Raw genomic sequence first — 12,312 nt, 5'->3', positions numbered from 1 at the left:
CCTGCATATGCAAAGTGTTCATGCAGACATTTCAGTATTGTATAACTAATCAGACATTGTGCATCTCGTCACAATGCTTCTGCATAATTCTATTTCTATTTTAAAATGTATTTAATTAAATTCACTTTTAAGGATCAGATTTATACCCTTGATGAAGCTACAATATTGGATCTGCAGGTTTTAAAAGGCAAAGGCACATTTTGGTTTCCCATGGTACAAATCATGTCCTTAAACATACAAACTGCAATGTCCTACGGTACAATTCTGTACAATTCCAAAAAAGGTACTTCCCCAGTGACAAGGGTTTGTACCTTATTTGGTACAACAGTGTACCATTTTTTCTGAGAGTGTACAAGCTTTACATTTAATTAAAGAGCCAGTAAATAATTTACTACTCTGATAAAGGTTTGCTGTCTAATTGATTACTTTTGTAGTAAATATGTACATCTCGCATTTCACTGTTTGTCCACACGAAGGCGCATATTCAGAAGACTGAAACCGAAACTTTCTGAAAACTCCGACCAGGGTGAAGGTTTTCTCAAACTGCAGTTTACTCATGCAAATACTTAATTCTAATGATGCACCGATATTTTATGAATAATTTCCATATTAAACCCAAAAATTCAGAATTAACCCAGAATTTCCAAAAATTCTGATATGGATTCTGTTGGCCGAAATCGATAACCGATAACTCTTAAGCTTTGGAGGCCGATAACCGATATCCTATAGCCGATAAATACAAATAATTCAAAATGTTATTTTTTATACAGAGAACCACTGATTTTATTTAAAAACTTCATAAAAGTTTGAACTGACCTTATGAACTGAATAACCCACTCAAAGCAAAAAAAGCTGTACTTTCAAAATTGCAAGGTGATTATATCGACCTACATTAATGATTTTACATAAATTAGCATGCAATTATTTCCTTTTCCTCTTGACTATTGAATAAAAATAATAGATTAAAAAAACTAAATGGGATTTAATTAACAAACAAGAAGTCAACTGTAAATGAAAGAACTAAGAACTGAAAGCAGCTCAAATGCTCTTAATAAAACGTGTTACAGTGATGTACAAATAGGTCATGTCCGAAAGGCGTTTTAAGAGGTGTTTAACAGTTCAGAGCCACCGTACAAGCGGAAAGCTAAATACAGATTGTATGTTTTGCTTTAGAAAATATGCATAAGTTGGTCCCACTTAGCATTTTAGATTGTTCTGAACACATGTAGCTGCTGCTTGTCAATCAGACGATGCTTCTATGTTCGTTCTTGCTGTCAATTTCCGGAATAATGATCATTGAAAGGTTTAAGATAAACGAATATGAGTTTAACTTTAACTGCAGGCGCAGTGTGATGCACGCACACACAAAGCGGAGTCAGATTTGTCCTCGAAATTTAGATTTTGATCCAACGCCTGAGCATTGAGCACAGATGACTTTATGACAAACACAGAGCGGGATATAAAGACAGAATGTGGCGGACATTTGAGGATTCAGCTACGCTGGATTCAGCGACTGTGACGGCTCATGAGTCACTATGTGTGTGCGTGGTAATAGCCATCACGTGCACTTGTTATTATCATTATAAATATGCCGATCAACTGAATACAATCTCACATCAACAACACATGGCAAGCAACGCGTTGATAATAACAAATAATTATATTAGACTACAAACAACCCAAGGAGTTGTTTAGCACGTGTGCATCGCTGCTATGATGTCTACACAGGTAATGTTTTTCCTGAGGCGATTTAAACCAAAATACACAATGACACTCTATTGAACTTATCTCCAATGATGAGGAACGTGGTTACTTACTGAGTTATTAATGCACAGCGATATCACATGAAGACAGGACGGACTTTGAAGGAGTAAACAATGTGAGGAAAGCTCAGTTATAGTGCACTGGACAAGTCTGAACAAGTTCCACCCATGCATGCAGGAGACAGGCAGTTGTGTACAATTACATAATCTATCGGCTTAAAGATATCGGCCTCATTTTGACATCGGATAACTTTAAAAATAGCATTTATCGGCCGATAACGATATGGTCATGCGATCCCTAAATAATGCATCCCTAAATAATTCCCCGTTTGGTGTCAATCCAACATAAAGGTTTCATTATCGCCCCCTGTTGGTTCGGCGTGCCCTTAACATGCATCACAGTGCGTTTTTGCATTTTCATGTTGATGGAGATTTTTTAAAAAACAAAAACCTGTGTATGTTTGGACGTGGCCTCAGTTTTAGCTGCTGTCAAACTCAATTTCCTACAGGAGCTCTACAGCCAGTCCTACGATGAGATTGGAGTCATGTTCGCCTCCATCCCAAACTTCTCCGACTTCTACACGGAGGAAAGCATCAACAATGGCGGGATCGAGTGCCTGAGGTTCCTCAATGAAATCATTTCTGATTTCGATAGTGTAAGTTCATGGGTTTAATCTCAAAATGAATTGATCACCCTCATGTCGTTTTTCATCCATCCTTAAATCAAAAATGAAGAATAATTGAATAAAAATGAGGGATTTGAAAGACTCAAAATATTCACAAAAAATAAAATGATCAGGTGTCTAATCCAGGGCTTCAGTGACACAATTGCATTATATGATAAGCATTTTTATTTTATTAGCATTTATCAGAGGTGGGTAGAGGATCCAAAATCTATACTCAAGTAAGTACAAGTACTCATGGAAATTTTTACCCAAGTAAAAGTAACAATCTGAAAAGTTACTTGAGTAGGAGTAAAAAAGTATCTGATGAAAAAATTACTCAATTAAATAGTTACTAGTTACTTTTCATTATTTATATATATATATATATATATACAGTTGAAGTCAGAAATATTCGCCCTCCTGTGAATTTTTTTCTTTTTCAGTTTTTCCCAAATGATGTTTAACAGATTCAGGAATTTTCACAGTATTTCCTATAATATTTTTTCTTCTGGAGAACATCTAATTTGTTTTATTTCGGCTAGAATAAAAGCAGTTTTTATTATTTTTAAACTATTCTAAGGTCAATATTTTTAGCACCCTTAAGCAATATTAGTTTTTGATTGTCTCCAGCTCTAAACCATCGGTTATGACTTGCCTAAACACCAGCTCGCCGAATTAATCTAGTTAAGCCTTTAAATGTCACTATAAAGGGGAAATGAAGCACTCAGTCAAGTTTACATTATTTTGTACATTGGATTCCACTTTAATGAAAACATATTAAACAAACTCCATTACTGAAACCATTTGGAAGAAAGCAGCATGTTTTACTATCGATTTTAGACCTAGAATGCCGCCATCTTGGAATATCGCTGTGTCTGAAGTCACGGGGTTGGTTCCGTTCCCTCAGCTGAACAGATACAGTGAAAGTAAAGGACTGAACACGAAGACTAAACAGCCTAATTTAAACCAGTGCATGAAGTTGTGGACGTGTAGCTCCTGCAAATACGAGCATCAGATGTGTGTCTAATATAAAAATGTCCATATTTATTCTATTTTTCTTTTTTCCCTTTTAATTACTGATCATTTGATGTGCTTTGCTCCACTCTCTGTATTATTCTGCCTGACAGCCTGTCTGGGTTTCCACCATGATTGTAATGGACTGAACACAGAGTCTGGACAGCCTAGTTTAACCCAATGCGTGAAGTTGTGGAGGTGCATCGCAGAGCTGGTTCAAATACAACAAATACAAAAGCATTTAAGTGTCTTAAGTGTTGAGTATTTTTCTTATTTTAATAGCTTTCATTTGATGCGCTGTGGTCCACTCTCTCACGCTGCTCCAGCGCTGCCTGATGAGGGGATTTACATTCAGAGTAATGCAGCGATTGAAATCATACATGACTTCACGCTTTACCAAGTCACTTCTGTGTGGATTGTCAAGATATATTCCCTTTTCAAGTCGATCAACTCGATCTCTCAACATGTAAAAGGATGTAAAAACCTGCCATGTGAAAAAACGCTCTAATCTTAGTTTGGTTTGAACACGAGCAGAGGTGAGCAGCTGTAGTAGTGAGAAGTGAAAGTACCCGCCCCCATTACGTCATTGCCGGACCTTGTTAAAACCATCGTTGAAACCCAGACAGGCAGAATAATACAGAGAATGGACCAAAGTGCATCAAATGATCGGTAATTAAAGGGGGAAAAAAGAAAAATAGAATAAATAAATATATTTTTATATTAGACACACATCTGATGCTTGTATTTTCAGCAGCTCCACGTCCACAACTTCATGCATTGTGTTAAATCTGTTTAGTCTTCATGTTCAGTCCTTTACTTTCACTGTATCTGCTCAGCTGAGGGAACAGAACCAACCCCGTGACAACAGACACAGCAGATATTCCAAGAAGGCGGCGTTCTTGGTCTAACATCTATAGTAAAACATGCCGTTTTCTTCTAAATGGTTTCAGTAATGGAGTTTATTTAATATATTTTCATTAAAGTGGAATCCAATGTACAAATTATTATCAAAAATAGTTATTAAAACATTAAACTTAACTTAAACATAAAAGATCTCTTGTATTATAGGAGTTCTTTGGTTGTTGCAGATAATATAAGAGACTGTTACTTCTGTGCTTCTTTTAGCTTTTGGACGAGCCACAGTTTCGCTGTATAACCAAAATCAAGACGATTGGCAGCACCTACATGGCCGCATCAGGAGTCACCTCAGATAACAACACCAACGGCTACGCTTGTATGAAGGTAAAGGATCCATCTAGCGTTGCAAATGTATTTTGAAGAATTGTTTTGCAGTAAAAATAAGTGAACAAATTCTTCTGTGCATGTCATTAAGAAAACAACTAATAATTTCTCAGATTAGCTCTGTCTGATGTTGTGGGCGTGGCCAACATACTTAACCACGCCCCTCCAGCTGTCAGTTCTGACAACAAACAGAAATGTTAAGCAGGAGGAGTCTGTTAGGCTGAATTCTTTATGAATGAAATGCCTACTTTACTACATCCAATCAGCTCGCAGTAAAAAAACAAACCACGCCCACTGTTTTCTCCACTGTTTTCTCACTGTTTTCCCAATATCCAGATTCAGTCATACCGCCACCGGCTGGGAACAGAAAATGGCATGTCAATGTTTTACACTGTAACAAGCTCCTCCTAGAAATTTTATCAGATCAAATCCATGCTCCCTCAGTCTAATCCAAAGGTCTTTGTGATGTTAAATTGTGAAGATCTAGAATTTTCGCCAAAGGGCGTGTCCGTGGCGGACTGACAAAGTCGAGTGTTTCGCCATGGAGGAGGAAGTACTTATAACTCAGCCACACAATGACAGATCTGCCTGAAAACTCACAGGTTCGATGAGATTCCTCTCCTGAAGACATCTACATGCAGTACACATATATAGTAATAGCGCCATCTGCTGACAGAAGGAAGTTTGGCATAAATCTATGATTTTCTCAGGTGTTTTTATATATTTCTGTGCTTGAATTATTATTGTCCAGTGTTCTCTGTCATCCTAAGGCCTGTGCACACCGAGATGTTTTTTGCTCACGTTTTGGGTTGACGTTTAACGCCTGGTGACTAAATAAAGGGCGTCAATGTGATCGTGCACACCAACGCGCAAAACGGCAGTCGTAAAAGCGTCATTTTTAAAGAAACGCCTCATGCTCATTTTTTTGCTTTGATGCGCCACATCAAAACCTTCTCCACCAATCAGATCGGCACATTTGTTCACGTGCACGGAGCTGCTGAAGTTACAGTTAACAGCACTTGGAGGCGCTCAAGCGCAAAACTGTCAATGCGAGCGCACATTGAAGAAGATGCCTAGAGGCGACATGAACGTGGAGCTGCTTATTGCTCTGGTGAACAATAATCATTTCTTCATTGCTAGAGCTGGAGCTGCTACTTGATCCATCCATAACAACAAGCGTGTCAACTTTGTCTTCTTCTTCTGTGTTACAAGCGGGTGTCAGAAGCTTAAAGTTGTGTAGCGCCATCTAACGTCAAGGAGTGATTTTGCATAGTCTTCTGCTGGACGCCAGTGAAAATCGCTTGGGTTTGAATCCGGAAAAACGTCTTAATAAACACAAACGAAAAGCGTCCCGGTGTGTACGAGCCTTAAGGCCACCAGGTGGCGATGAGCTCAGAGAGGGAGGTCCCTTTCATCGCTGCCTGCATCTTTAATTGTTTTTGATTTTCACGAATGTTTCTACAGTGTAGTGATTAGAAAATTCATTGAACTTGCACTCAAAAAATGAGTGCTTTTGCTGTTTGTTCAAACTACTTATTTAAAATTGGTTGAAGCAACATAATTCCTAAGGTTTTTTTTGGGGCAAAACCTAATTGTTTTTTTACGGTGGGGGGGAAGGGCAAAACAACATTACAAAGTGTGAAAGACTCCCGCTGTGTGGTACATTCCGGATCACTTCCGGTGTGTGGTACATTCCGGATCACTTCCGGTGTGTGGTACATTCCGGATCACTTCCGGTGTGTGGTACATTCCGGATCACTTCCGGTGTGTGGTACATTCCGGATCACTTCCGGTGTGTGGTGCATTCCCATCACTTCCGGTGTGTGGTACATTCCGATCACTTCCGGTGTGTGGTACATTATACATCACTTCCGGTGTGTGGTACATACCGCATCACTTCCGGTGTGTGGTACATTCCGCATCGCTTGCGGTGTGTGGTACATTCCGGATCGCTTGCGGTGTGTGGTATATTCCGGATCACTTCCGGTGTGTGGTACATTCCGGATCACTTCCGGTGTGTGGTGCATTCCCATCACTTCCGGTGTGTGGTGCATTCCCATCACTTCCGGTGTGTGGTACATTCCGCATCGCTTGCGGTGTGTGGTACATTCCGGATCGCTTGCGGTGTGTGGTATATTCCGGATCACTTCCGGTGTGTGGTACATTCCGGATCACTTCCGGTGTGTGGTGCATTCCGATCACTTTCGGTGTGTGGTGCATTCCCATCACTTCCGGTGTGTGGTGCATTCCCATCACTTCCGGTGTGTGGTGCATTCCCATCACTTCCGGTGTGTGGTGCATTCCGCATCACTTCCTATGTGTGGAACATTCCGCATCACTTCCGGTGTGTGGTACATTCCGGATCACTTCAGGTGTGTGGTACATTCCGGATCATCTCCGGTGTGTGGTACATTCCGGATCACTTCCGGTGTGTGGTACATTCCGGATCACTTCCGGTGTGTGGTGCATTCCCATCACTTCCGGTGTGTGGTACATTCCGATCACTTCCGGTGTGTGGTACATTCCACATCATTTCCGGTGTGTGGTGCATTCCCATCACTTCCGGTGTGTGGTACATTCCGATCACTTCCGGTGTGTGGTACATTCCACATCACTTCCGGTGTGTGGTACATACCGCATCACTTCCGGTGTGTGGTACATTCTGGATCGCTTCCGGTGTGTGGTACATTCCGGATCGCTTCCGGTGTGTGGTACATTCCGGATCACTTCCGGTGTGTGGTACATTCCGGATCACTTCCGGTGTGTGGTACATTCCGGATCACTTGCGGTGTGTGGTACATTCCGGATCACTTCCGGTGTGTGGTACATTCCGCATCGCTTGCGGTGTGTGGTACATTCCGGATTGCTTCCGGTGTGTGGTACATTCTGATTACTTCCTGTGTGTGCTACATTCCGGATCAATTCCGGTGTGTGCTACATTCTGGATCACTTCCGCTGTGTGGTACATTCCGCATCACTTCCAGTGTGTTCTACATTCCGGATCACTTCCGGTGTGTGCTACATTCCGATCACTTCCGGTGTGTGATACATTCCGGACCACTTCCGGTGTGTGCTACATTCCGCATCACTTCCGGTGTGTGCTACATTCCGATCACTTCCGGTGTGTGCTACATTCCGATCACTTCCGGTGTGTGATACATTCCGGATCACTTCCGGTGTGTGCTACATTCCGATCACTTCCGGTGTGTGATACATTCCGGACCACTTCCGGTGTGTGCTACATTCCCTTTCCGTAAGGAATCTGTAATTGTAAATTTGTTTCGTCCTTGGTAAAATCGTTTTTCCCATGTAACTGTGTCTTATGATTGGTAAAAATGTTTTTCAAGATGTAAATTTGTCTCGAGCTTTGTAAAAGAGTTTCACACGTTGTAATGTTGTTTTGCACTTCCCGGCCACCGTAGTTTTTTGTTCAATCCAGTAAACTTGTAAAAACAAAGAAGTTAATATATTTATGTTGAGACGGCATGAAGGAATTGTGTGGACGCCACTATTTTGTTCAGTGTAGTAATGAACGACTTTTTTGAAGTAACTTCCCCAACATTGTTCCCAACAGAAAGAAGAGATTTCCGACAGGGAGCGTTGGCAGCATTTGGCGGATCTTGCTGATTTTGCTCTGGCCATGAAAGTCACGCTGATGAACATCAACTACCAGTCCTTCAATAACTTCATGCTCCGCATCGGTCAGTGCGCTGATGTCTGTCTTAGGGCTGCACGATATATGGTTTCAGCATCGATATCACAATGTGATCAATCACAATGGAGCCTTTTCACACCTCCGGGTTTTTCAGCAGCAGAAGTCGTCATAGTTAGTAAACTTAGAGTGCAGTGAATGTGAGAGGACAACGAATAGTTGTTTTTACAATCCTAATTGCTGAAATAATGACAGAAAAACTCCACCATGGTGTTATCAAGACTTTCTGAAGAGGGAAACAAATAGTGCGAGGCTGATAACGGCAGCCAGAAGAGAGAATAATGTCAGACTGTCCCGCACACATAGACGCTGCATTACAACACCTCACACAAGCGGTCATTTATTTTTTGTAATTTGATGCAAAGATGATAGAATACAAACATAAATATATATAAATGTTCATAGATTTAAAAAAAAAATCAAGGTTTTAAAAATGTTTACAGATTTATGATGCTGATGAGCGTTAAACGCCTCATCACAGTCTTGTGAAAAGCCTCCAGAGTCACACTGCAGGAGTTGCAATGTTAAGTCTGTATTATAATTGATCAGTTGCATGTGTGTTTGAGTGTATGAGTATTTGAAAAGCATTCAGCCGTAAGAAATAGTAGCATTAATAATGAGTAATTTTATTAATTATTTGTGTTTTATTACTCCCATACTGTACCTGAGTGTGGGTTAGACTCGTGAAACAATAAAACACAGTTATACGTTTTTCTTCATCATATTTAGCTATGCTTTATATTGCTTTTTTAGGTTTAATGCAGATGCCCTCCCGTATAGAATCAGCCTATAATGATACCTTCCTTTTAAATAGAGCTATTCAAGTCATCTGGTGAAATTATATTCATATCGCAATGTAGAGTACACTTACCGGCCACTTTATTAGGTACACCTGTCCAACTGCTCGTTAATGCACATTTCTAATCAGCCAATCACATGGCAGCAGCTCAACGCATTTAGGCATGTAGACATGGTCAAGACGATCTGCTGCTGTTCAAACTGAGCATCAGAATGGGGAAGAAAGGGGATTTAAGTGACTTTGAACGTGGCATGGTTGGTGGTGCCAGACGGGCTGATCTGAGTATTTCAGAAACTGCTGATCTACTGGGATTTTCACGCACAACCATCTCTAGGGTTTACAGAGAATGGTCTGAAAGAGAGAAAATATCCAGTGAGTGGCAGTTCCGTGGGCGCAAATGCCTTGTTGATGCCAGAGGTCAGAGGAGAATGGCCAGACTGGTTCCAGGTGATAGAAAGGCAACAGTAACTCAAATAAGCACTCGTTACAACCGAGGTCTGCAGAAGAGCATCTCTGAACACACAACACGTCCAACCTTGAGGCGGATGGGCTACAGCAGCAGAAGACCACACCGGGTGACGCTCCTGTCAGCTAAGAACAGGAAACTGAGGCTACAATTCACACAGGCTCACCAAAACTGGACAATAGAAGATTGGAGAAACGTTGCCTGGTCTGATGAGTCTCCATTTCTGCTGCAACATTCGGATTCTCGGGTCAGAGTTTGGCGTCAACACCATGAAAGCATGGATCCATCCTGCCTTGTATCAACAGTTCAGGCTGGTGGTGGTGGTGGTGTAATGGTGTGGGGGATTTTTTCTTGGCACACTTTGGGCCCATTAGTACCAACTGAGCATTGTGTCAACGCCACAGCCTACCTGAGTATTGTTGCTGACCATGTCCATCCCTTTATGACCACAGTGTACCCATCTTCCAGCAGGATAATGAATCATCTCAGGTTTCTTGAACATGACAATGAGTTCACTGTACTCAAATGGCCTCACCAGTCACCAGATGTCAATCCAATAGAACACCTTTGGGATGTGGTGGAATGGGAGATTGGCATCATGGATGTGCAGCCGACAAATCTGCAGCATCTGCGTGATGCTATCATGTCAATATGGAGCAAAATCTCTGAGGAATATTTCCAGTACCTTGTTGAATCTACGCCATAAAGGATTAAGGCAGTTCTGAGGGCAAAAGGAGGTCCAACACGCCACTAGTAAGGTGTATCTAATAAACTGAGAGTATTTTGCAGAATAACAAAATATCGTAGTGCTAGATTTCTCCAATGTCGTGCAGCCCTAGTCTAGTCCTTGTCTGTGTGCAAACATTGTGCTTGATGTTATTCTGTGTGCATCACTGGCTCTTTTCTTCATAGGACTGAATAAAGGGGCTGTTTTGGCGGGTGTAATTGGGGCCCGCAAACCTCACTTTGACATTTGGGGAAACACTGTGAACGTCGCCAGTCGCATGGAGTCCACAGGGGTGATGGGAAACATCCAGGTGAGGCCTTTCCCTTTGTTGTGCACACCATTGGAAATATTCAGCTTTCATAATCTAAAACTGCAGACATGTAGTGCGTGCATGGGATGCGTACTTCAAAATTCACTAGAAGTAGTAGTACTAGAAATACTTGAAAGTAGAAATACTACTCGGCTCACATACTAATTTTAGCATACTATATAGTATGGAAGTATGCGGTGGTGCTGTTTGTCAACTCAGTGACCTCTGCTTCCCCCAGGTGGTGGAGGACTGTTACTGCATCCTGAAGGACTACGGTTTCCGCTTCGTCAGGCGGGGACCCATATTCGTCAAAGGCAAAGGAGAGCTGCTCACATACTTCCTCAAGGGACGCGAAAAACAAGGCTCCTTCATCAACGGCTCGTTTGTCACCCTGCCGCACCAAGTGGTGGACAGTTCTTGACCCACACACACTCACACATACACACTCACGCAAACACACCTCACGTCATACCTCCTCTGCCGAGTACATGTGCTCCAGTTATTAGTACTTTCAAATGTGTTTTCTCTATTTATTAGGACGAGGACAGAAGGTTTGGCAGGAAGCAAGAGAGAGAGAGACTTTCTGATTGCGTAGGTACTGATGTAATAAGGTGCGAGCAAAACAAAACACACAGTTTTAAGTCCCACACAGAATACATTGAACTTTACTGTATGTTTGCTCTGCTCAGAGGAAACGCTCCATTTGTTTAAAGATTTCCCTGATTATTTTTTATTTAAAGATTGTTTGAATGTAGGAAAGCATACTGGACTGGCTTTTCCTCTTATGGGAGTGTGCGCGCTCGTGTGTCTGTGTGGATTTCCTTATAGGTTTTAGACAATTTTAGTTTTTACGTTTATATTGGGCACACAATGGGGCTGGAAAGTCTGAGACTGCTTAAAATTATTAATATTATTTTCTATTTAACCATAACAAAAATGACTGAATCTTTTTTCAGATTGTTCCAGAAATATTTAAATTCACACAATTAATATTAAAAATATTCTGTTCATATAAATAATCATTTTTTACCTTAAAAATTCAGTTAAACGTCCCATGAAGTGCTTTAAAATGTGCATTTTTATTCGAATGTAATCTAAACCAAAACACGATGAGAGGGTGGGACATACTGTAGCTCCTCCTCTTGTTTAAAAAACATCCAATAGTGTTTTGCTTTATCACAGCTCTACTAGTGAGAGTGGTTGAGCTCAAGCGCATCAAATGAAAAGCCAATTAAAAGAAGGGGGGCGGGGCATGTCAGAGACTGGAGATCATTTGATTGGTCAGAAGATTTAATGAGAAACTGAAGGATGAGGTGACGTGAATAAAACTGTCGATCCATTTAGGCGGAAGTGACAAACTACAAGCTTTACATGTTTATATCAGGTTCTAAATGTGAATTTTGTCACTGCTTTGGAGCTCAAACTTATACACTCACTGGCCATTTTATTAGGTACACCTGTCTAACTGCTCGTTCATGCAAGTTTCTAATCAGCTAATCATATGGCAGCAACTCAATGCATTTAGGCATGTAGACATGGAAGAGACGATCTGCTGCAGTTTAAAGCGAGCATCAGAATGGGAATTAAAGGGGATTTAAGGGACTTTGAGCGTGG

The 12,312-nt window shown here is 41.1% G+C and overlaps 1 protein-coding gene across 2 annotated transcripts in view; it reads left to right on the top strand.

Moving 5' to 3' along the window:
* adcy3a (adenylate cyclase 3a) overlaps positions 1 to 12,312 on the top strand; it is a 56,368-nt gene extending 44,056 nt beyond the window's left edge. For both annotated transcript variants that reach the window (XM_056474844.1, XM_056474843.1), the window contains exons 16-20: positions 2,273 to 2,419; positions 4,568 to 4,684; positions 8,259 to 8,385; positions 10,574 to 10,698; positions 10,937 to 12,312. In XM_056474844.1, coding sequence (XP_056330819.1) covers positions 2,273 to 2,419; positions 4,568 to 4,684; positions 8,259 to 8,385; positions 10,574 to 10,698; positions 10,937 to 11,119 — 699 coding nt within the window. In that variant the 3' untranslated portion in view covers positions 11,120 to 12,312. The remainder of the gene's footprint in view (positions 1 to 2,272; positions 2,420 to 4,567; positions 4,685 to 8,258; positions 8,386 to 10,573; positions 10,699 to 10,936) is intronic.

This window comes from Danio aesculapii, chromosome 16, assembly GCF_903798145.1.
Source record: "Danio aesculapii chromosome 16, fDanAes4.1, whole genome shotgun sequence".
NCBI classification, from domain to species: domain Eukaryota; kingdom Metazoa; phylum Chordata; class Actinopteri; order Cypriniformes; family Danionidae; genus Danio; species Danio aesculapii.
This window is presented reverse-complemented; position numbering and strand designations above follow the sequence as displayed.